Source organism: Anser anser (assembly GCF_964211835.1).
Source record: "Anser anser genome assembly, chromosome: 3".
In the NCBI taxonomy this organism is placed as follows: Eukaryota; Metazoa; Chordata; class Aves; order Anseriformes; family Anatidae; genus Anser; species Anser anser.
Window position 1 is genome coordinate 28228296 of NC_139722.1, and position 26330 is coordinate 28254625.

The 26330-nt window shown below is 40.2% G+C and overlaps 2 protein-coding genes across 2 annotated transcripts; both read left to right on the plus strand.

Moving 5' to 3' along the window:
* Positions 1–964: 964 nt before the first annotated feature.
* LOC310897813 (uncharacterized protein) lies at positions 965–8506 on the plus strand. The gene is made up of 2 exons (XM_083831799.1): positions 965–1098; positions 8365–8506. The coding sequence occupies exons 1-2, from the start codon at positions 1060–1062 to the stop codon at positions 8458–8460; spliced, it is 135 nt and encodes a 44-aa protein (XP_083687925.1). The 5' UTR covers positions 965–1059; the 3' UTR covers positions 8461–8506.
* A 267-nt stretch (positions 8507–8773) lies between these two features.
* PTP4A1 (protein tyrosine phosphatase 4A1) lies at positions 8774–15083 on the plus strand. The gene is made up of 5 exons (XM_083831798.1): positions 8774–8914; positions 10405–10497; positions 10836–10966; positions 12396–12470; positions 13485–15083. The coding sequence occupies exons 1-5, from the start codon at positions 8810–8812 to the stop codon at positions 13600–13602; spliced, it is 522 nt and encodes a 173-aa protein (XP_083687924.1). The 5' UTR covers positions 8774–8809; the 3' UTR covers positions 13603–15083.
* The last annotated feature ends 11247 nt before the right edge of the window (positions 15084–26330 follow it).

A 26330-nucleotide genomic window follows, 5' to 3' on the forward strand; every position in this document is an offset into this window, starting at 1 on the left:
ACTTCTGGACAGAAATTAGTTTATGTGTGTGCAGTCTGAAGGCAGGTGGAATGAAAGGTGATACAGGCGTCTTCCAAGTAACACCTCTTTTATATGCAAGTTATCAAAAAACAGAACAAAGACTGTGAATATGCTATGGACGGTATACAAAAATAGAAAATTTAGGCAAAACCAGCCATCATGAAATCATAGAATGGTTTGGGTTGGAAAGGACCTCGCAGATCATCGAAGATCATGACAGGATTGCTCGGGGCCTCATCTAACCTGGTCTTGAGCACCTCCAGGGAGGTGCCATGCCCTTGTGCAATTTAATATGAAACAGGCAAGACTTAGAACTGAGTTGTTTATTTTTTAGATAAGACACAGGTCTGTCAGAGCGGGATATTGCTGATCTGCAATAACGCACTACGCAGAAGAAAGGTTTAACGAGTTGGATGCAGCAGGCGCTGCCTCACACAGCCTGTCACTTCAGGCAGAGCTGCCCCACATGAGGTGTTTCCCCGGCTGGCGGTGCCCGGCTGGGGGCCGCCTCTACCCCCGCGGTCAGACCCGTCGCTAACACCCCCGCTGCCTCCCTCGGGCACCCTCCTCTCCGCAGCGGCCGGGGGCGGCGCTCCCCGCCCCTGTAGGCGAGGCGCGATCGCGCCGGGCCCTGCCCCCGCCCCTCTCCCTCAGCAACCGGTTCCCGCCGGCTGCCTCCGCCTCTCGGCGCCCTCCCGCCCCCGCCCGCTGAAGCCCCGCCCCGCGGGCGGCGCCGCTCCCGCCCCCTCCGCGCAGGCGGCGCCTCCGATTGGGCGAGCGCCACGCTCGTCGCGGCCGGGCGCCGGCGAGGGGCGGGCCCCGCGGCGCTAGTGCAGGAGGCGGCGCCCAGGCTCCCCCCTTGTGCCGCCGCGTCCGCGCCGCGCCAGCCCGCAGAGCCGCCCGCCGCCGCCGCAGCTGTATGCCCCAGCCCCGCTCCGCCGCCGAACCCCCTCCGGCAGCTCCGCGGCCTCCAGCGCCTCCGCGTCCTCCTGCTTCTGCTCCTCCTGCCCCCGGCGGTGGCGCCCGCACCCCGGCTGTATGATCAGGCTACAGTCTTCAATGAGTAACCATATTCCTGTGAGTGCCGCCGCGACGCGACGCCCCTCCGCACACTGGCACGCACCCTGCCCGCGGACCCTCGCCCCGCCGGGCGTGCCGGGCTCGGCGCCTCTCCCTCTCCTCTCCCCCCCCTCCCCGGCCCCTTCCGTCTCCTCCATGTTGTCTCCTTTGTTCTGGCGCCCGGGCGGGCCTCAGGGCAGCGGGGACAGGCTCGCCCTCGCCGCGCCGCCAGAGGATGGGTTGACCTGTCCGCCGGTCCTCATCGCGTTGGAAGCTCGGCGGCGGCGGCGGCTCCCGGTGCGGGCACCGCAGCGCCCCGGCGTTGTGGCAGGCCCGCGGCGCGGCGGGGGCCGGGAGCCCCCTGCCGGGGGGAGGCCGGGGCCGGGCGGCGGCTGCGGGGGACAAGATGGCTCCGCGGCGGGAGCCGGAGGGAAGCGCGGCTCCGACCCGGCGGGAGGAGGAGGAGGCGGCCCCCCGGCGGCTTAACGCGGCGCTCGGCGCGGCCCCGGGCCCGCAGGGCGCTGGGACAAGCCTCGGCTTGTCCGGCCGCGTGGGCGAAGGCGGGGAGGGAGGCGGGGAGGGGAGCCATGGCGGCGGGCCCCGCGGCGGCGGGCACGTGCGCGGCGGCCATGAGGGCGGCGGGGCGGCCATGAGGGAGGCCGTGAGGGCGGCGGGGCGGCCGCGCTTTGTCTCGGCCGGGCTGCGGCTGTCGGGACGCGGAGCCTTCATGAGACGAGGCTGGGAGCGGGCTGAACGCCTGGCCGGCTCCTCGGAGGGAAGAGGAGGCTGCAGAGGACCCGGCCAAAGGCACGTTCGAGCGGGTGCTGCCGTAGCAGCCTGCCGCTTCACGGTTACAAGCTCACGAGCGTAATAAAATCCATGAATTTTGCCGGAACCTGTCGTTAAGACCTTTCTTTGTGTTGTTTTCTTCCCCTCCCCTCGTAATCTCTCCGTTGCTTAACTTCCGTGACCGCAGAGCACGCCGTGTGTTAAAGCAGCAACGCCACAAAGCTGGCAGGTGGTGGTACGCCCTCCGCAAGCAAGCAAAACATGATCAAAATCAGGTCGCTATCAGCTGGCAGTAGTAGAAGCACGATCATTCGTGTGCAGCTTTTAGTCTGGTCGCCAGCTGTGTGCACAGCAAATCCCCTGAGCTGACACTGTGTTCAGCGATCGTGGTGTGCCTCGCTGCTGCCGGAGACAACTTCCCAATATGTCTACCTGTGTCTGCGGAGTCGCCAAAGCAGTGACTCAGAAGTACGAACGCTGTCTCCTCGTAACTTCATTAAACTGTCAGATCGAAAAAACGTGAAGATGACACTTAAATGTCAGCTCTCGTTATTCTACCGATGGAACAGCAGAGTGCTTTGAAATTGTCGTACAGGAGCGGCATTGTTTCAGGGGAAAAATGTGAAAGAATGCAGAAATTGCACAGGGAGGAAATGTGAGAATGAGGAAGAAAAATGAGTGACAGCTGTAGCAGGGGCTAAGGGAGAAGGATATCATTGTCTTAGTGAAATTAAACGTGTCAGTATAGCAGTAAATAAATAAAACTTAATCTTATCTAATAAATCCTATCTTGTGAAACCTTTTTATTATGACAAAGACATGACACGTAATAATGCTGGATCTATCCCAGTGTGTAGGCTGACTGTAAGTGATCACTTCTCTTAAAGATTAACCAGAACTCCCAGATCAGGGTACTACTGAGTTCTAAGCTAGTTGTAGATACTCACCTTATATTTAAAGAAATAAAACTCATTCTATAAGATCAACAAAAAAGGTAACTGTTACGAGTAGATCCCTAACTTCTTACAGCTTCTCTCACAGATGCAGCAGCTTCGAGACTTGTATTACACTTAAAATACAGCAATAACTGTTCTTGCCTGTATGTGCTTAAAACATAATGGAGTAAATTTTGAGTAGAATGAAAGGAACTATGTAGATTGCTGTTTAAGCAACAGAAGCGTTAAGTCATTTTTGAGTCTGGCCTTCAGAAACTTCAGAACTTCAGAAACTGGCCTTCAGTCTGGCTTTCAGAAACTCAGAGGATGCATTAGAAAAGGGGTGGAATTGGACTATCATGTCTTGCTTTCCCCAATAGGGAATTAAGGAGTTTTTTCATGTTCTTTCATGGTGCAAGTAGGAGAACTGGGAATATAGTCACAAGGCCTCAGTTTCATCATCTGTTGAAGTTGCGTTGACTTGTTATACAGGAAGTTTTGAGATAATCTTTTCTTCCCCTGAACTGCATGCTTTAACCACAAGAAATGTCCTTCCTTTGTGGAGCATGTTGTAACAAATTTGTGATAAACCCTTGGCATCTCTTGTTTGTGATAGGCGAGTGTATTTTCTTAGGCTGTGAGTTGCTTTCTCTGAGCCAAAATGGATAGCCCTGTCACTGTGGATATCATAACACAGGTGTTTGTGTACCCCGTAGATGGAAAGTGAATCTTGTCAACAATACCTAATGAAGGTGTGCCATCACCTTATGTAATGGCTCTGCAGTTAGTACCCCTTTCCCTCCCACATCTTTGCCCCTGCCTTTGTTACCACTTAGGCCTTGCCTTGGAAGAAAAAGTCAGGATACTTACACCAGTGTTTTTCAGTAACTTTTTACCAAGTAGCAAGTTAGAACAATCGTAGGCAGTGTCACATTGTAATGAAGTTCAGTTTTCTAGTTTTTATTTTGTAGTTTCAGTAACAAAGTGTTACTGAAAGCAGCAAGTCTGGATTCAGAGAATGGGATGCCCACCTAGTTGATTCTGGACATAAATGTTCAGTGTAGGAGCAGGTGGGTTGAGCAGCTGAGAGCCATCTTATGCATCTTCTGAAAGTGAAGTGCCATGCAGCCATGTAGACAAGTGCTTCTGTTTGCACACTTCTAAAGGTGCTACCAGGTTTTGAACAAGAATATCAGTGGCGTGGGATAACCTTACAGGTCTTCCGTTTCCACACAGTGGTACCAATCTCACACATTTTTCATAAGCACTTTTTGCCAGATGTAAATGATTGTTTCAAACAGAATTGACGTTTGAAGCTTCCTGTCAGCAAAGACAAATAATTTAGCTTCCCGTACCAAAGAAGAGTGTGAATTAAAGCTTTTCTTTATGAGATGTCTTCCTCTTGCTTGAATAATTATTCTGTAATTTCTTCCAGCATATGTGATAGATGGAGCAATCATAATGTACATGACTTTGTCCCTTATTGGACAGGATACCTCCTTTTAATAAGAGGTCTTGGCATATTAACCTTCATTTTGTTTTCCAAGTCTTGATGGATCTGAGAGTCTAAATGTAGCATGGCTTTCTGTTACTAATAGAAACTGCTGCTGTCATCACCAAAAATTCTTCAGTGTTAATTTCCTCAAGGATAGCTCACTTTGAAATGGAAAGCCATGTGAAGGAGTACGCAAATTAACAGTACAAACTATTTGTTGTTATCATTCTGTTAAGCTTCTGTATACAACAGCATGCATTTGGGTTTCATTTTTGCAGCCTTATGCTTTTCTATGGTATCTTGATTTTTTGATAAATCACCTACCAAATAATTAACTGCCTGAAACAATATAGTGACTTAAACTGTACTTCCAAGCCTCTTGAAAGTTGCTGAAGTCATTTGAGTTCTCACCAAGCGTGAAGTGGTGTTAATTACTGCAACAGCGTGTTTATAGCTGACTTTTTGTCTTCCAGATCTTTTTGCTGAAGACGGATGAAACCTTGTACTCCAGCTTAATGTCCTAACACAAATAGCATGCCGATATACTTGTCTGTAATTTTAACTTGACTCCTGGAACAGACCTAAACTAGGTTGGCAAAATCTATCTTAGCATAGTACAGACTATTGCAGCATTAAGGAATCAGTCTGCACATGGAGCTTTCCAGCTAACAGTGATGAGAAGAGACGGCATACTCATCAAAGGAAAATGAGAGCTTTGCTCCTTTATAATGTGGCAGCAGCTGTTGCCAAGGCAAACAGTGAGAACGAAATGCATGCTTAGTTAGGTCCTTACTTCTCTGAATTAGTAAGGTGCTGATGTGTCTAATTGCTAACTGCTAAGCCAGTATTAAAGAAATTAATCCATTTGTAGGGGTTAATTGCACAGAGAACTCAAACTTAACGTCGTGTAATGTAGTCCCTTCAACTTTGTATAATTTGAATTGTGAACGCAGTTTCTGGATGTGATTAACAACCTGCTTTGAAAAAGGAGGCGTTGCTGCTTAACAAGTGCTCTGCTGCCTGCCCTCCTCTTTACCCCTGCAGTGTGTTTGTCTGCTTTATATTGAGTACTCCCAGGAGCGCACTGAGGGCAGCCAACCCACTAGACTAGATGAAACCCAATGGCTTCTTACTTCCTACCTGCCCCCGTATGGGGTTGTGCTGCCTTGTTTCTGATTCCTCTGTGTTCCTTTCCCTCTAAATTCTTCATCTTGTGGATTGAAAAACCTTTTCTTTACCCTAGTGACCCAGTTCTGTCTCATAATTTTGAGCTCACGTTTATGCTCTGTTATTTCTGTTTCTGACACTCTTCTCTCCCTCATCTTCTACTGGAGAAAATGGACAGCTTGTCTTAGAAGACTTAAAAAGAGATAAACTTGAGATCTGCCAGCACATGAGAAAAGCAGTGTAAGACCTTGTGCAGATGGATCTGCTTAAAGCTGTCCTGTGCCTTTCTGGCGTTCTGCTTCTTAAACTAATTGAAAGTGACTTTAAATAAGCCCTCTTCAGTCCTCAGTTGCTATTTTAGGTGTTCCGTAAGTCTGGTCCTAGAACTCCTTAGTGCACCATCTACCTTTTGCTGGTATGGTTGGTATGTCGATGATGCTTGAAATTCCTCACGTTCTGCTGGTTACTGTTATTCTGTCGCCCTTTAACTCTTTGAGGGATCCTTCCTGCTCCTTTTTCATGCTTATTTTATTTCAAGATCTCAGGTTACATCACAAATAAATTTGCCAATTACTTGGAGAATTAATCCTCTAGTCTTCATTAAAATGGTGATGATAGTACCTCTGGAACGACAGCAATGTGTGTGTGCAGCCATTTTTGTGCTCTTCCTGCTAACTAATTTGTTATACTGGTTAGCAGCTGGTTTTTTTTTTTGTCTTGTTTTTAAGCCGGTAAGGTGCATCCTTAAAAGTTGTTAACAAAAAGCTGTCTGAAAATGCGAAAAGGACGGCGGGAGGCATTTGGTGTGCTTTTTGTAAAGGTACTTGGTAACTGTATGGTTCATCTCTGCTACAGTATAAACTGGAATGACTTTTCCCTGTTACAAGAACTTCCTCTCCTCTGGGCTTAGGAATGGAGCAAAGCCATGCCTGCAATATAAAACATTGTTGCAGTTCTTTAAAAGCATAGAGCCCTTGGAGAACTCCTGTGCTGCCAGGAGGCCTCTTAGGAAAACCAGCAATTGTTAGGTCATTTGATCTGTTGTGACTTCTGCTTAATACTCCCCATTGTTATGAATATGCTCGCTGTAGTCTTCCTGGATATGGTTTAGTGTCTGCAGTGGGGTCTTAGTGGGACTCTAAATCCTGGATGGCAACTAGCAAACCTCAGTTATTTGCATGTAGCTTTTTCTTCCTGCCCTTTTCAACAAAGTGTTTTAAGACATTGGCAGTTGTCAGGCTTTACTGTACAGTTTTCTTTAGGTTCTCATCTTTTGAATTTGCTTTCTTGCAGTTGGGCTGCTTTTCAGCACAGGCTGGTTCTTTCATGGTTATTTGAAAGAAAGTTGAGTGTAGGAGCACTGAAATGCTGTTGCTTATTTTCTCATGTGTGCTTGCCGTGATCATATACATGGATGGATGCATGGAGTTTGTGGTTAAAAAAAAGTCTGAATATTGCTACAGTTTACCTACATTGTATATTTTTCTAGTAAGTAGATTTATGAAGGCAAAGATAGATTTCCCAGCCTACCAAAAATCCCATTTAAAACAGTGAGTCTCTGATAGTAATTCTGTAATATTGCATGCTCAGCTAACCCATTCCCAAAGTATGTTGGATGATATTTTGTTTGGACTTCGAAATGTTTGAATTCCTTCCAGTGTTTGAAGTTGACTGGCCGGCATACTTCATTTTTCCTGAGAAGTTGTAGGGTTGGCGATGTTTCTCATTATACCTAAGAATAATTCTTGAGCATCTGTTTCAGCTTGTATCTATCCTTTTGGGAAACAAAACTTTCTTCTTCCCTTCTGTTCCTAGGTAGAAAGGGCCTTCTGGGTATCATCACCAGCACTGCCACTGTGGCTGGGCACGAAACTAACTCTTGTGCCATAAGGTTCCAGAGTGCATGAAAGCATGTATTCTTGGATCATATTCACAGCAACATCTGCAAATGAATGCATAACTCATGGCAGTTCATCAGCTATCTACTTCCTGATTGTGCATCTTGCAGTGACTTTATATGCAAATTTAATCTTAGGAAAATAGCAGGCTACTGGGCAGGAATAACCTACTCAATAAACTTGCCTTCATATTTTTTTAGTTAGAGTATAACCACTATCTTGATATAGTAATAAAGCAATGGTGCGGAAAGGCAATTAAGTGTAGATAAAAGCTGCTATGTCTTCATCCTTAAGTATGTGAAATGTTCCTTTAGAAGTCTGCGCGCTTTAAGTCTCAAAACGTGTTTCAAAGCTTGTGATATTTTGTTAGGCCACGAAGATTTTGGGGTTTGATTTCAAGGCCTCCTGCATTTCCAAGGTGTTATTTTCTTTTTTTTAACTGGCTATTCTGTATGTGAATTAATGGTTCTTACATGCAAAGTCTGTCCATTGCATTAGCCTTTAAGGCAAGTTATTCTGTCTCTGTGTAGAGAATGGTAGTTTGGTTTAAACAGTAGTTGTCTGAATATTCAGAGTGAATGTTTAAGGAATCTCATGTGTGTCTTTGTTTGGCTGCTTAAGGTCAGTGTAACTTTAGTAGGTGTTGTGATATTTCTTAATTGCAGTAGAAGATATGTACACTGGGAGTTCTTAAAACTTCATATTTTCTTGCTAAGTTAGCACTTTTGAGTTTATACTTGAAAATATTTAAATCTTCAGTATTAAAACTACTCGATATAGCAACTTTGTTTTAATAAATATATTGACTTTCTAGTAAACAGTTTCTTTGTCAAGGAGGGTAACAGGATTTTTATGCAAATCAAATTCTTGGATTTAAAGAATAAACCATGTGAAACTTGGTCTTTCTCCTTTCATTTATTCAGTTTATAATGCTTATTGTCTTAAAAATAACCTTACCTCACATATGCTCATTTCGTTTTTTTCTCCTTTTTCTTTACAGCAGTTCTGTGGTGTTCTTGGTCACACATTTATGGAGTTTCTGAAGGGCAGTGGAGACTACTGCCAGGCACAGCACGACCTCTATGCAGACAAGTGAACTGTAGAAATTCATTACTACTCCACCAAGAAGCCCCCCTAAGAGTGGTTGACCAGGATAAGGAGTATTGAATTGAAATTGGCAGAGCATTTAACAAAAGAATTCAGACCTGGATGGGGTAAACCTCAGTGCACTGCCTTTCTTTTGCCTCAGTATTACTGGATTGAAGAATTGCTGCTTCTTGTTAGGAGGTTCATTTCATTTCCCATTGCTCCCAACTTCATACTTTGAAGCACTGAGAATTTCACGTGGAGTATAGTGAAGTAGACTTCAGTTTCTCTACATCACTTCTGTATTAGATTTTTTTTGAATCCTTTCATAATCTTGTTGCATGTTTAACTAAATTAATATGGCCCGAATGAACCGCCCAGCTCCTGTGGAAATCACCTACAAGAACATGAGATTCCTAATCACACACAATCCAACCAATGCAACCTTAAACAAATTTATAGAGGTAAGGTTGGGCTGGAGTTCTTACTGATGTATTATATATGCCTCAACAGCATGCTATACTAACAATTTCTTCTTGACTATTTGATAACTGCAGAGTCCGTATGAAGCAGTAATGAGACTGTTCATATGTTAACTCATTTTAAGTAGCAGTGCCATGCTTCACAGACAAATCTACTTGGAGACTTCGGCATTCACCAAAGCATACTTCTGAAAGTGAAGCACAGAAATAATTGTCTAGTATTTAGTACACTGCTTAGGAGTGTAATCAGGAATGGTCTGTCTGAGTTCTGTAGAACTAGAATCTGCTAGTGATGGGAACCCATGTTCAGATTCATCTAAGCAGTATAACATTTCCTTGTCTTTATTGCAGTACTGGTTATAAAGAGAATAATTCAGTATAGATTGTAGACTAGAAACTTCGGAACAAATAATAGAATCACAATGTGCTTTCGCTGCCTGTTTCCTTTCAGTATTAGTAGATGATGGTTCTAGTGTAGCTTAAGACAATCCTCTTAGGTGCCAGTGTTTACATGACTGAAATTTATGGTAGTAGATTTGTTGTGCATCCTGAGTTGTTGGTGCTACTTAAGTGTTTCAGTATATGCTGAAACTTTCCCAGCTAAAGCATGTCTTTGCATATATTGCTAGTATCTGAATCTTTCATCTGAACCTTGCAGCTAGCATGTTGGAGGCATAAGGTGTACAGTGAAGTGTATGCTAAAAATGCCTTCCTCCAGAGTTACCTGTGGGTGAGGTTTGAGTTTGTAATGCAATCTTATTAGCAAGATTTAAGGTCTTTCTGTCATACCTATGTTTTATATATGCACTCAGTATGGGCTAATTTACAAGAAACACAGTGAGTTAATACATTTTTTATACTCTCACAGCTAGACGAAGTGTTCACTTCACATGATAGCGTGAACGATGGGTTTTTGCAGGGAAAATGAAGTGTGATTGCACTGTTGCGCAATCCCTCATAAATGAGGGTTAATGGTAAAATGGAAAGTTCATTTTTTTATTCATTAATTATGAAAACCCATGAACTGGAATGATTTATTGTCCTATGCTCACAATTCTTATCAGTAAGGCGTGTTACATATAAACTGCTAGTTTTAAGTAGTATGTGCAAAGGGGAAGATCTTAGAATCACTTAGAATGCTTTAGTGAAGTATATAGCTAACCAGGAAGCTAACTGTTCCTTTAAAAGGAGTAATCTTTTGAAGCTTACTGCTTATTTCATCAGTATGTATCTGGATCTGACTTAAAACAAAACAAAAAAAAAACAACAAACACTTCAGATATGTTTGCAGAAGAGCTTACAGGTATCTGGCATTAGTGCACAGTAGTTTTCACTTATTTCAGCTGTGTTCTTCACAGGCTGGCAAGCATTTGTGTTAGTTCATTTACTGAAACTTTTGGAATAAGTTGATAAGCAAACCTGTTGAGAAAATAAGTCAGTTTACTCTTAAAATGGTTCTTTTCACTCCCTAGGAACTTAAGAAATATGGTGTTACCACAGTGGTAAGAGTGTGTGAAGCTACTTATGACACTGCTCCGGTGGAAAAAGAAGGCATTCAGGTTTTGGTAAGTAGTGTAGCAGATGCTTTTTTACACTTAAAGTTTATAGTTGTTAGTCACTGGCTTAATTTACTCTATAAGCATATTCTAACAGTAAAAGCTCCATAGACCTCTACTGTTAGGAGAAACAAAACAGTTTTTGTGCAAATGCCTTTGCTCAATGAAACAGATTGAGAGGAATATACTCCTAATGTTGCTATGCTTATATTTTTATAAAAACATAAATTTGAGTGGTTCCCTTACCTGTCAGCTCTTTTGTCAATTATGCATACTACTTTTTTATGCACAAAACAGTAGGAGTTGCATCTTCTATGTATTTATGCATGTGTCATGTTATATTATAGGACTGGCCCTTTGATGACGGTGCTCCACCATCCAACCAGATCGTTGATGATTGGCTAAACCTCCTTAAAGTTAAATTTCGTGAAGAACCTGGTTGTTGTATTGCTGTACACTGTGTTGCTGGTCTTGGACGGTGGGTAAAGTTTTAAAGATCTGTTGAATTGTCATCCCTGGTCAGACTTGTGAATATTTAGTACAAAAGTTTAGTTGAGGCAAATGTAAAATAGTCACAGATCCAGCATTGGAATGAGCTCACACTCAAGTTAAGTTAAATGACAGCAAACTGTTGTATGTAATATATAGGAATTAAATTAGTCAAAAGATTGTGCTGTTATCACAGCTATTGAATTACTAAATGAAGTAAAAAACTACATTCCTATACCAAGCATATTAATGAGTATCCCACTGGTATTTTTTGTCTTGCTACAGTCTTCCTTTTCTGTATGGATTTGTTCTTTATTGATTCTCATCTGTATGTCTTTTTCCATCCCTATTGCAGCAGTATTGCCAGTTTCCTGGTAACGGGGATACTATAGCCATTAGCCCCAAATGAGTGAAGTGTTCTGGCATATCAAGAACAACTTTAACTCACCAGATATTTGGTTGTTTTCCAAAGTCTGGAAGCTCTGTTTCAGTGTCACCCTTTTAACTCTGAGCCTCCAAATTTACACAGATGAAGCTAAATACCCTACTAACCCTGCTTCTTCTGTCTGCTGGGACTCTTAAATACAGCTCTAACAGTTCTGAAGACACAGTGTTTTTTCTGTTACTTTTTTAGACTACCTAGAAATAAGTCTGCTCAAAAGGTAGCTGAAATATTTTAGCCATTGGTTTCAGCATTTCCAATATAAAATAAAATGGAGGTTTCTGGTCTTGGCATGGCTTATCCACTTCTTGCATTATGGCTTCGCATGAGGTGACTGTAGTGCTATATGCCACCAAAACAAGTGATATATCTGGTTTTCCCCCTCAAAATTTGGTGGTTAACTAGTTGGAAAAAAAAGTTCGTAACTTATCACGTAAGGCTTGTTAAATCCTTGAACATATAAAACCATTTAGTAAGCTTGTTATTAGGTGCGCATACCTTTTGCTGCAATATGGCGTGTTTTTTCTGTCTTGCATGTGGCTCTTTCTTAAAAAAATAAATAAATGGAGCCATACGTTGTTAATCTTTGAGTTAATTTGTGCCAGGCTTTCTTAACTGAAGACAGTATTCTGTCGGATGAAGAACACTTTAGCAAGCAAGGAAATCCTTGGCTTGGGTGGAATAATAACTTACATTTTATTCCTGCTGTCTTCCCATATACCTGAAGTCAGGTGAACAAAACTAAGGTTAACTAAAGCTAATTCTTCCTTTTTTTTTTTTTTTTAAGGGCAATACATAGCTTGAAAACACGGTATAATTGCCCAGTTATGTAGAAAACCTTTCCATCTTTCTTAGCTTTCTCTTCTGTCCTTTGCATGTCTTTTTTGCTTCTCCAGGGAAGAAGTGAGAGAAGTATAATTCTTTCCTGAGTATGCACTGGTAAATGCTAAATTGAACAATTTTTTTTTTTTACTAGAGCTCCAGTCTTAGTTGCTCTTGCACTGATAGAATGTGGAATGAAGTATGAAGATGCAGTGCAGTTTATAAGACAGTAAGTATGAAACTAACATCTGTTTCCAAGATATAACACACTGACATATCCTTGGGTACTGCAGGGAATTCTAAATTCTTGTTTGTTGATCTTTAAAAAGTTCAGACTTCTCTTATAACAAACATTCTTCATAACAGTCAGTGTTGTAAGACTTGACCTGTGGGATTGGTATTTCCTCATGAGAGGCACAACACCTTTGAAACTTAGGTTCTGTCTACTAGCTGGAGCTAACATTCATTCATTCACATTTGTGGTTCCTTTCTTTATTAGATCAATGTGTCCTAAACAGTTTTTTCCCCATGTTTTTTTCTGGTAGTCTACCTAAGAAGAGTATTTCCTTGTATTTTTTGTGCCTACATGCAAGTTGAATGAGAACAATTTTAGTCTTGATGCACTAACTTTCTAGATGCCCTCTATATTTTAAAGAGGGTTTATTGCAAACTAAAAATAGCAAAATACTTGTACAATTGCTAAGCCTTTAAGGAATTATGTTCAACTTGCACATCTTCAGGCTGGTATATACAAAGTGAGGAATATGAAGCCTGGTACACATTTCAAAGAATAAATGAAAATGTAGCTCTTTCATAGGCTCTTGGTTTGAGCAGAACCAAGAAAGTTCAACTTATAATACTAAGTATTCTCTTAATATTGTAGTACTCTTAATTATTTTAAGAGATTGAATAACTTTAGCTTGTTTAAGGAGGAGACGGTCTCAGATCTGTTCTCTGTAGCTTTTTTTTGAAGTTTCTTCTAAAGATCTTATGCAAGATCTTTGTCTTGTATATACCAGAGGTGAAAACACTATCTAAAATACTATGTGGTCCAATGAGGTATTTGTGAAAGGAAGCTACCACCCTCTTTCCTGGCACTTAACTTTTAATTACTGTTATTTTCATTACAGTCCTGACTTAATGGTATTTTTTTCAAGTGACCTAAAAATATTTTTCTCCGATGGGTGGTATTATTTCACTGGGCAGTAGTTTAATATTTTAAGATACTTTTTCTTTCATTTAGGAAACGTCGTGGAGCTTTTAACAGCAAGCAACTTCTGTACTTGGAGAAGTACCGCCCCAAGATGCGCCTCCGTTTTAAAGACTCCAATGGTCACCGAAATAACTGTTGCATTCAGTAAAGCCCAACAGCCTATGCTACTACTTTAGGATTAAAGGATGGGAACTAAGAATTAAGCAGACTGCATGCCAAAGACATGGGTCTGATATTTTTTAGTAGTAAAGGAAGCTTCCTTAGGAGTAATTAATAGGCTAAAAGCTTAGTAGAAATGCAACCGTATGTTTAGATGAATACTCAACTGTTTGGAGACCCAGTAAATGTTTTTGCTGTACCCTGAGCTGTCTGAGCTGTCTCCTTGTTTATTAATTACCAGTTCAAATATCCTTTAATCATGCCATTGAGTCTTACCCACCTAGTTTCTACTACTAAAAATTGGGGTACTAAAGTAAATCAATCCGTAGAGAGATTAGGTGCCAAAATACCCAGCATATCAGCTATATGTTTTTCCTTATAAATGAGCATAGTTCTGATGAATTAAGAACTACCAGCTTATCTGGACCTTACTTTTTTTTTCTAGTCATTTCAATATTGAAGAATATGGCCTCTAAGATAGTCTTGCCTGCTTCACTGTATGTTTCGTCTCCCACAATCGCACTAGAATTATCAGGATTTGCACAGTCTGTTTTTTTTAATACTATGAATTACAGCAACTTTTTCTCCAGTGTCTGTACTTTCTGTTACCTGAACCTCTCCATTTTACAAATCATTACTCTGTGGTTACTCATGTAGAAAATCTTTTAAATTGTACAGAAGCACACAAGTCTTTAATGTCTCCAGACAAAAAGCCTTACAGTAAAATTAATGTTGGCACTTGATGTGCAACTTAACAGAGGGCCTAAAAAGGTTGGGAGGGGCTATTTAATATTTCTAGTAAAATGTTGCCTTTGTCTTGTGCAGGAAGTATAGAATATGCCCTTTACTTTAGTAAATATTTTTTTAAAACGTAGAAATGCTTTGTTATTGTAGCTAAAAATTCTTAATCAGAAAATTTCTGAAAAATCTTGTAGTTTCTTTTACTGTACCTATTGAAAGTTGTTTACCGACTATTGCTTTGTTGAAAGTGTGATTTTTTTTTTCTTTTGTTTTTCCCTCCTTGAGTTTCTGCTATGACTTGGGCAGACCTCTGTAATATTTTGTATGCCTTTCAAGCTGCGTAACTTAATATTTGGATACTTGATAATTTGTTTTATTATGTAATTGATAAAATGGTGATGTGTATTAATGTTAGTTCAACCATATATTTATACTGTCTTGGGAATGTGTGGTTATAGTTCTGTGGGAGAAATAATTTTGCCAGTGTTCACCAGCTTGTAAAATCTAGTGCGAGAGCTTAAACATCTAAATAAATACTGAAATGCACTTAAAGTTTGCTGAAACACTCATGACTTTCACTTCTTCTTGTGTAGTTTGTCAGCAATCTTACGGTGCCTAAATTCAGAATCTATCCAGGCACCTGTTTTTTTTAAATCTGGGCCTGAGTGTCCCCTTTGCTGTAATGTTTGCTGTTTGTTTTACTCATAAATAAATGTGGACAAAAATTAATAGTAGAAAGTACGCTATTTCTTTATGGAGCTTACTTTTGACTTCCTTTCCCCAGTACTAAGGTAAGTTACTAACTTAACGTTCTTGAAATGATGCAATAAATACAGAGGAGTAATAAAACTAATGCTACTCATAAGTGTTATCTAAGTTTTACAGATATGTGCAGCAAATAAATGTGATAGCCTCAGCCTTGACAATGAAATGCTATGTACAAACAGAAGGTATTACAAAAATTATGCAACCTAAAACTTAGGCAATTTCAGGTTTGGTTTCCATAGTGGTGATTGAACTTCCTGATGGAAGCTGGAAGACTTTATTAGTCAGCTGGGCTACTGTTCTTACCAGGTATATGTCTGCCCAAAAATTGAAGTTGTGGCTAAATATATCTTACCTTTCTAAAAGGTGAGGTTGAATGCTATGTACAACAGAAGCTTTAATGAGACTTCAGAAGGACTTTGGAGAGGTATGGTCTCATTAAAAAGAGCACTTTGAAATTCTATGTTGTTTGAAGAAGGCCTGCAACTGAATATAATTTACCTTTGTCATGAGTTCTGTACAGTAGTAAATTAAACTCTTAAGAGGAAATTAAACTTGGTTTAAAGAATATTTTGACTAAAGAAATAAATCTTAATGTTTCTTGTATTTTCAAGATTATTACTTAGAAATTGGCAAGCTTAAAGGTGTTAAAGTCTATTCTGTAAGCTTTCTACTTACCTGCTTCCTTATGAATTTCTGATAAGCTGGAAATGCTCCATCTGCTCAATTGCTGTAATTAAGTCTTCTAAGCTAAGGGCACTTTCTTGTACTGCAAACATAATTCAAAGTTATATGAAAGTAAATTCTAAAGCAATCTGAACACTTTTACATATAAAAGTCAGGGAAAAAATAGGGAGGAGGTAGCTGAAAACCAAGGGCCAGAATCTTGCAGGGGATTCATGTTTTGCAGTGAGATGGGACACTGGAGAGTATCTTCTGATCCTATAGCAAAGCTGATCCATTCTTTCCTCCTTAATTATTGTGTCTTGTCAGACTGTTTCCGGCAAAAAAATAAATAAATAAAGCCTTGTGCATCAGAACTGGGATCATCTTATACTTCCTGAAAAAGGTAACATTGAGTGAGCAGAGGAATATTCTAGTATCTTACTATCACTGTGGCACCTACCACCTGAGCCACCTGAAGAGACTTTGCAAATATTTATTAGGGTAAATATAACTGTCTTCTGTATTCAAATCATGCTTTGTTAAATGAATAAACTGGTCCTTGAACAGTTTTAATATAACTGGTTGCACAGGGGGCTACCACTTTGTGCAAATAAGAACTGACAGGATACAACTCTACACTTTCTAGGTTAATTGGTTTATTACTCCTCTGTATACATGATTGTACGTCCATTTGTCTGAGGAAATAAGACCTTTAGAATGAAGACCAGTGTCGTCAGTGTTTCGATTGTCAAAATAGTCCGGTCTTGGGAACAATTGCAAATCTACAAAAAGTTGATAACTCAGGAGTTCATCAGGCTATTGTTATCCAATATAAATTGGTATCCAAACTAAGGTAAAAGTAATTTATTCACATATGTTAGCATATCTTAGCTTACTTGTATTCCTGTAAGTCCTGTAAGTCCTAGTAAAATGCTTGTATTTTTTTTTTTTTACTTAAATCATTAGTGCAATGCCAGTACATCTTAAACAGAGGGAAGGCTGCATTTAGTTTGAGAGCTGTAACATGTTTGTGATGATAGCTTGGTCCTCTGGACTGGTTTATGTCAAGCCCACTACTGAGTTTAATCAGTTACATAAACTGCTCTAAAGAGGAAAACTTTGCATGATGTACATATCAGTTTCAAGCAAAGATCAAGCAACTTCTGTACCATGTTAATCATATCTGAACATGAATCCCTAGGGAATGGAAAATACCATTTCTTTTGCATAACAACTCTGGTAGATTTTAGGCACTAAAATGTTGGCTATACTCAAAATATGAAGATAACATGAAAATATGAAGTGAGTTAAAATTCAGTATAATTTACATGAATTGCCAAATAAAAGGGAAGAAACTTAAATGGAATTACTATATCTTCAGTTAAGGCTAAAACCTCACATGAAAGAGAAGGCCCTACTGCTGCATGTAATTTTATAGTGATCCTAATCATTTGAATGTTGTCCTTTCCTTAAGTGGTTCTATTTTCTTGGCAGTACTTAATTACACAATAGCGTATCATTCTCTTCTACTAGGCTGTGTTTCATCCAGTGGACTGTGAATGGGCTGTGAATTGCTGAGGGTGCACTTGATCCCACTGTCCATGTGAACCAACAAAGATGTTAAACAGTGCCACTCCCAGTACTGACCCCTGAGGAACACCACTTGTTACTGATCTTCAGCTGGCCATTGAGCTGTTGACTGCAACCCTGTGAGTGCGACCATCCAGCCAGTTCCTTACCCACCGAGTGGTCTGTCAAACCTATGTCTCTCCAATGTAAGGACGAGGATATCATGGGAGACAGTGTCAAACGCTTTGCACATCCAGTCCAGGAGATGTCAGTTGCTCTTCTGCTATCCACCCATATTGTAACCCCATTGTAGAAGGCCACCAGATTTGTCAGGCATGATCTGCCCTTAGTGAAGCCTTGTTGGCTGTCACCAGTCACCACCTTATTTTCCATGTGCCTTAGCAGAGTTTCCAGGAGGATCTGCTCTATGATCTTACCAGGCACAGAGGTGAGACTGACTGGCCTTCTGGTTGTTAACCTCCCTGGTCTTCAGTTCTCCACCCATAAAACTCCATTAATTCCAAACTTCACATAAGGAACGTAGTTGCAGAGATGAGCACTGTTTCTGAAGTTCAGATGCATCTGTAGTGTTTACTGTAGAAGAAACAGGTAGGACAATATATAATTCTGTATTGAGTAAAAAATTTTAAGTTTAAACTTGAGATCTTAAATACTAAAGAGCTGCTCGTTCATATGAACATTGTTCATTCTAGCAAGTGAGTTGGGGGAAAAAACTTCTGGAATTATGTATTTATATTTGAGAATAACATTTTAACATTTTTAAGTTTCTGCATGTTTGACTGTGTAGCATTAATAAGACTATTTTTGCAAGTTTGTTTTTTTTAAAATATATATGATGTAATTTAATGTTTTGAATACTGCTTCTCAAGTATTTAATATTTTAGAGTTGTTGCAATTTTGCTGCATCATTAAGCAAGTATTCTCTGTAACTATAGGGGAGATTGTCAAATAGGAAACCACAGTAATCTATCTGGAATGATGCTATCTTTTTGTACATATTTGTATAATCTCTACTGAGGTTATCATCACTTACAAAAAGATAATTATAATTTGTAAGGTTAATTCAAGTCTTAATAGAATGAAGCTCTTTTTTTTTTTTTAAACAGCTGGGACTCCTGAACAAATATGGATGTTTACATGTGATTAAATGCTTTCCTTACACTCCATGGAAGTAATTTTCCACTTCTAATCAGTCTTGTGCTTAAAGAGATGCCTAAAACAGGCTGCATGAAAAGCTCCCCACAGGTGAGAGCACGGTTTTACAAAGGGAGCATGGGACAGCAAACTCACTTTGCAATGTTGGTATCTACAGGTAGATGAAAAATATCTCACCAACCTGTCTAAGTGAAATATATATTTCAAGGTACCAGGTAAAAAGTCATTTATTTCAACATACAATCCTTTTCTTAATGTGTAATAAACATTAACAATTATAACCTGATTTTACTTTTATTGGCATGAATTTATGCTGTAGGTCACCAAAGCAAGCATGGCATTATTTTCCTATCAGTGATTGCCTGGATGAACACCGTTAGTTTTGATAGACACTGTTATAATGCATTCTGTCCTCAGTGCATTGATAATTAATTATCTCGGTAACAACACAAGTAAGTTACTCATCAGTGGAAAGCATCTTTGTGAGGTAACAGTGGTTAAATAATGGTCTGACAAGAAAAGATAGGGACGGTGCCAGAAGATCAAGTTGCCTGCTCCAATTTCTGATTCAAATGAGAACTCTTTCAAAGTGTAGCTATAGAAAACCGGACACCAGTGTTTAGATACAAGGGAATGCTCAACATAGAAATACTCAAGCAGTATACCGTCAGTATGTCATCACCGCATGTAACCTGTGTCAGTGTAATGAAACCTGTGGATAAGGAAAGTGTATTTTGTAGTGGGCTGGAATCTTAATTCCACTTCAGGGGTGAGTAAGGGTAGTAGAACAATCTTATCCCTCATAAATTTGCACAGGAGAATACTTTGTCAGCCAGTTTCACCGATAACATTTTCTGAAGAGAGTAGAACTTCATGTGACTACAAATCAAGTGTAACTCGATTTGGGCTTCAGAGGAGAACCAAGTGAAGACAAAGAAATCTTCCAAACACACACAGAACCACAGTTACAATACTGATCTGGACATGACAGTATCACTTCAGCATTGTCGCACAATTGATGTGTCGTTGGCTGGTACTAATAGGATGCTACACACTGCTTAGTTTCCCTTCTTCAAGTCCTGAGCAAGTTTGTGTTTCCAGGTCTGGAATGCAAACCCTGAGCTTACCTTTAATGTCTCAATTCAACTGCACAACAATTTTCAATCCATTCTAATAAAAGCAGTGGGGACATAGCAGAAGTGTAAAATGATGAAAGCATTCCCTTATACTGGGAGTATAATCATCCCTTTGAGCTTGATATGCAAGGTTTTCTGCATTAACACCCAGCTCTTCTCCCAGGGATGGGCTATCTGTTTCTCCTGTCCTCTAATTGATATGTCAGGCTTCTTGCTTCTTCCTTCCTTCTAACAGGGAGTTCCTTGTAGGACACTATGGAGGATGGGTACCCGGCAGGAGCTACGTAGCCGTGTTGCTCTCAGGTGCTGCCTCTGGTCCCCCTGCATGGACTGTATTTTCACCACATCTTTTTTAAGTCAGTAGTAATGTGGTTAATGTACAGGCTTTTTTTCTAGGCAGACTTGGCAGTGACTTCCCATTTTAAGAATCTTAGAATCATATAATGGCCTGGGTTGAAAAGGACCTTAAAGATCATCTAGTTTCAACCCCCCTGCTCCAGGCAGGGTTGCCAACCACTAGAGCAGGCTGCCCAGAGCCGCATCCAGCCTGGCCTTGAACTCCTTCAGGGATGGGGCATCCACAACCTCCCTGGGCAACCTGTTCCAGTGCCTCACCACCCTCTGAGTGAAAAACATTCTCCTAAATCTCCCCTGTATTAGTTTAAAACCATTCCCCCTTGTCCTATCACTTCCAACACACGTAAACAGGTGTTCCCCCTCCTGTTTATAAGCTCCCTTCAAGTACTGGGAGGCCACAATGAGGTCTGGAGCCTTCTCTTCTCCAAGATAAACAAGCCCAGTTCCATCAACCTTTCTGCACAGGAGAGGTGCTCCAGCTCTCTGATCATCTTAGTGGTCCTCCTCTGGACCCGTTCCAAGAGCTCCACATCCTTCTTGTGCTGGGGGCCCCAGGCCTGCACGCAGCACTCCAGGTGGGGTCTCACAAGAGCAGAGTAGAGGGGGACAAGCACCTCCCTCTCCCTGCTGGCCACCCCTCTTTTAATGCAGCCCAGGACACAGTTGGCCTTCCAGGCTGCAAGCGTGCAGTGCTAGCTCATGTCCAGCTTCTTGTCCATCAGGACCCCCAAATCCTTCATCACAGGGCTGCTCTCAAGTTCTTCTTCTCCCAGTCTATATAAATACCTGGGATTGCCCCAGCCCAAGTGCAACACCTTGCAGTTGGCCTTGTTGAACCTCATTAGGTTCTCATGGGCCCACTCCTCCAGCCTGTCCAGGTCCCTCTGGATGGCATCCCTTCCCTCTGTTGTATCGACTGCACCACTCAGCTTGGTGTCATCTGCAAACTTGCTGAGGGTGCACTTGATTCCATCGTCTATGTCGTTGATAAAGATGTTGAAGAGCACCGGACCCAAGACCAACCCCCGAGGGACACCACTTGTGACCGGCCTCCACCCAGACACAGAAACATTGACCATAACCGTTAAGCAGTCAAGCAATTTTATGACATTCAACCACGTTGTATTAAGCAGGCTATCCTTCTGATGGAGAACATGCAAACTTAAAATTTTAATTGGACTGTATGTAATTACAAACCTCATTCAATCATTTTTACTTCTACAATTCTCAGGCTTCATTCAGATGCCTGATCTCCATTAGCTATTTGCTACATAAGGTTTCTTTCATACTCTGAGAAACTTGACTTCTTTAATATTGTCCTGGTTTTGGCTGGGGGAGTAAATTTTCTTCCTAGTAGCTGCTATGGTGCTGTGTTTTGGATTTAGGATGAAAATAAAGTTGATAACTGACTGATGTTTTAGATGTTGCAGAGTGGTGCTTACACACAAGGACTTTTTGACCTCTTGTGCTGCCCTGCCAGCAAGGAGGCCAGGGGAACGCAAGAATCTGGGAGCGGATACAGCCAGGACAGCCAGCTGATAGACATCAGTCAGCTGCTGGTGAGCAACTGTGTTGAGCATTACTACTTGCTTTATTTTTTTTTCTTTTTTTTTTTTTCTTTTCTCCTATTTCTTTTTCTTTTCTTATTAACCTGTCCTTATCTCAACCTATGAGTTCTTGTACTTTTCAATTCTCTTCCCCATCCCACTGAGATGGCTGTATGGTGAGTGGGTGGCTGTGGTGTTTAGTTGTCTGCTGGGTTAAACCACAACAATTTTGCTCCTCTTTTCCCTTCCCAGAAATTCTTTGTTATTTCTATTTCATTTCTCTTCAAAGTTACCTTCTGGACTTCCTTAATGGGTACCTTCACTGGAAAAAAAAAAAAAAAAGTAGTTCTATTCATCAGCACTTGTTTACTTTCCCATATCAATTGTGTTCCAGCCCAAGTATTTTTGCTGATTTAAACTTGAGTCTCAGTAAGTTCTTTAAAATCGCAATCCCTTCCCCATAGAAGTACAAAAGGAAAAAATTGAAAGGTTCTGAGCTAAGCCCAGAAAGGGAATTAGAAAGGGTTATTACAACTTTGTGGGTTGAAGCAGTAAGATGGGTTTGAAGGAAATGCCCTAACTGCCCCAGTTATTGAACAACTGAGGTTGTACAAAACATCAGAAAGTCATCTAATCCAACCCCATGTTCAAAGCAGGGCTAGCTTCAAAATTAGATCAGGTTATGCAGGAGCCTATCCATCGAGATAACTCAGTCTCTCCAGGCATCTGTTCTAGGATTTGTTCAACTGCCCTCCTAGTGAATACTTTTTTCTTGGTAGCTAGTCTCAGAATCACAGAATCGCAGAATGTTAGGGATGGGAAGGGACCTTGAAAGATCATCTAGTCCAATCACCTAGATATCTGCTTTTAGGTAGTGATAAGGAAGTCCTTAGAGGGATCTTTGACATGCCTCAGTCCTAAACTTTTATTCTGCAGTGTTCTACCCTGAGCAGCATCCCACTTAGCCTTGCTATAGGAAAAAAAAAAAAAAAAGAGTAAGTCTTGGGAAAGGAGAATCTTCTTCATATTTTAGAATCCAAGAATCAGAGGAAAAGAGCTGTAAAAATGAAGCTGCAGTATCTCCTTTAAGATAAACTAAAACACATAGCAAATAGTTCTTCAGTCCCAATTTGAAAAGTGGGAAAGGGGCAGAAAAAAAAAAAAACACAGATTACTGCATTTTGAAAACAGAACAAAGATTAATTATAAACTAGGAATGGTTTCAACCTGAATTAATACTTTTCTTCAATGTTGAATAATATAAAGTAGAAGACAAAGGTTATGAAGGTTATGGAAATAAGAATGTAGAAATCGAATACTTCACATGGAAGCAATTCCAAACTTTCTAGTTGGAGAGACTGGAAAACATCAGCCTACCACTTCTGAAAGAACTGGCTCATCGCATCTCAAGTTCAGAGGCAAACTGAACTTGAGCCGTACACGAACTTAGCTGTTTGTCTATATGAAAGTCAGAGGCAAGCACACATGAGCAGTTTTTTGCTTCTATTGTAGCTAAGGCTGGGATTGAACCACGCAGCTGCAATTGTCTCTCTGCATACCCAACCCCTCTCCCAGAGGACCACTAGGAGCAGCAGCCCATGTCGGCAGGAAGCCAAGGCTAGGAATGGATTTATTGCAGAGCCGAGAGCTGCACAGCCAGCATCCCCACGAGCATAAAATATCTGTGATGTGTAGCTATAGATTCCCACTCATTCAGACTGCAATCATTGTAGTGTAAAACTGGAGATTAGCAAATTTAAGGTTTATATATAAGAAGGGGCAAAAATGAGGAAAGCAACTTTGGGCCTGGTAATATGATAATAATTACAAATTCTGAGGTGAAAAAATAGGTTAAATAAGGTCATCATATCACACTAGAAATTATTAGTTCAACTGGAGGATTTAGTAGAACAGTTTCAAAGTAGAAAAAGCAGGAGACAGTAACAGGTAACAATGGAAGAGTAGGGAGAAGTTAAATGGAATTTCTCAACTGATTTGAGAACTCCACTTCTGGGTGTATGTAGCATAATGTATAATGGATATTGTATATTTTAATATAAAATATACTATATATATAACTACTTAATAGCATTTGCATAAAACCTAGAAAATGATCAAGAATTGTGCTGATAGAGAAAGATCAGAATGCTATGCATAGTCCTTGTCAAGTTTGTCCAAGAAAGAAGAATCCAAACTAAGGTATGTGTGCTCAGTAAGATTTCTGCTCCAACAGAGGATGGGACTTCTAGCAATATCAAATTAAAATTTTATATCTTTGAAGTTCTTTCATTTGATTTTGATTTTCAGAGTGATAAATCATATGTCCTTCATTCACAAACTTATTTATACTGCATTTTTCTTTACCTGTTATTTGCTTTTCTTCTGTGTGGTAGCCTCTTTACAGTCTCTTGGTTTTGTGCTCTGATATTCAGCAGAACAGCCCTACAACCCAGCAACCCCAGCAAACAGGCGTACTGACAGTCTCTATTTCTAGCACCATGCCTGTGCCCCAGCTACTTGATGCAATACCACATTTGTTGGCGGGAAAAAACACTTAGGACAACTTGCTATAGAACAGGAATAGAATGCAGGGACGATTGCTGAACACATGTGCGAAGGAAATGTAATGTCAAGCCTTAGCGGAAAGGCAGAGAGGAAATACCACAAATCAGAAAACAGCCTTACAGGAAACATGTATGAATTTTTAATGCAAGATATATGTACACACTACAATGTATATGTTTTAAGTTAAATGAATATACATATGAACAGTTACTCATCTGAATAAAGTTGTACTTATTAAAAAAAGTAATTTATGCTCTCTCAGATCTCTCTTTATGAATATACAGGGAAAAAAAATATCATAAAACAAGCACTTAGTCAAAATGTATTGTTTTTACTATCATTTAGTACCAAATGATCATCTTCACAGAACATTACAATTGAGGTAAACAGACACTGGAGTGAAATATCAGATACTTAGAGTATTAGTAACTCGAGCAGCAATTCCATAGGCAACTGCCCAAACTTGTTTGTGAATTAAGTCAGTTTTATGTGAGCTGTTGTAGTCTGTTTTCATTCAAGGCTTTTTTTTTTTTTTCCTGGCATACACCAATCTCTGCCAATAACTGCAACTCAATCTCATCTTCGGGGATGAAATGTCTTTCAGTCTTTAATTCAATTATTTAAGTATTCATCTGAGTAGGTTGTAATAAATAGCTTGTATTATCTGTATATTTCATATCCCCACAAAAACCTACCCATAGTCATATAATCAATGACTAAACATCCTTTTCTTCAGAACCTCACCTTAGCTCACTAAGTTGTATTGTTATTTTTAAATAAAACTGTTCCTTTTACATTTTTTTCCATGGAACTGAATGATTTTCTGCTTTCCAAAGTATGACATGTTTAATCCAACAATCTGCACAAATTGGAAGGGTGGGTAATGAGGAAAAATAGTGTCAAAATCTATTTATTAAAAAATAAAATTTTCTAAAATGTATATATTCTTAATAAAAAGATGTGCATTTTCAGTATAGGACTTGAAAATGTCAGGAGGTTACTGGCTATTATTGTTCTGCCTTTGGAAAAAAACAGACAAACAGTGAAATTTCTTATTTTAAATTTTAAATTTTGTTAAGGATACTAGTTTGGGAAAATATACAGCTAATAGCTTTCAAATGAACTAACCATGGAGCTTCCCAAACTATTGATACCTGCCAATCCTAGATAATTTGAACAGATACTTTGCTGTTGACATTGGGAAAAAATCACGGCAAATGCAGTATAAAAGGCTGTTATATAATTATTAGGAGGTGCAAATGTAATATGTATGACTTTTCAGAATATGGATACTGGCATAAAAAATAAGCTCATTTAGTGTTGTAAACTTGGAAGATGAATACAACTGCTGCTCTAGTATTTAAATTTCTTTCAGAAGTCTAATTCTGCTTTGCATAACATTCTAAGAAGTTATGTAGGTTACAAAATTAGTGTAACACTTGGGCTTTAAAATAATTTAAATCAAATATCTTTGAGAAAATTCAAATAAATATGCCTAGACAAAAAAAAAAGTTATTGTGAGAGTTTGTTTAAACAGTTATTGGCCTACTGCTACTGCTGTACTGTATCTTGGCTTTTGACTGGATATTTTCCTTGAGCATGGGAGAAACTTGTTAGTTTGCAACCACATCCACTAACTTCTTTATCCAGTTAAGCATATGTAGCACCAGCACCAGCACCTTTCAACATTTCTACAAATGGAGCAGTAATTAACACTCAAAAGCAAACCATGTTTAATTCCAGTAAGAAATTTGACTGTGTATACCATATTTGCAAAGGTATTGTTTACTGAAAAAAAATACATGGAAGGCAAGAGAAGGCTATAAGGAAAATCGTTCAGGAACCTCTTGGAAAGAGTTATGGCTGTAAAGAGACTTGGAACTATTGGCAAAGAAACTGCCTTCTGCTGCTGCTTTCTCTTGTGTTTAGGGCAGTAGTAGACTGTTTTCTGAAAATAAATAGGTTGCTTTCCAATGGAAACAACTTGCAAGATCTGGAATATTACCAACTATCTCGTGTAATGGGATGACACGATAAAAACATCGCTAAGAAAGATAGCAGATGGTGTAGCTGTAGTTGTGTGTAGCTGATCCGATGTCATTGTATACAAACTTGTCTGCAATACCTATTACATTTTCCTTTGTAGTGGTTTAATTTTTTTTCCTTTATTTTTTGATGTTAAATAAAACCACAAC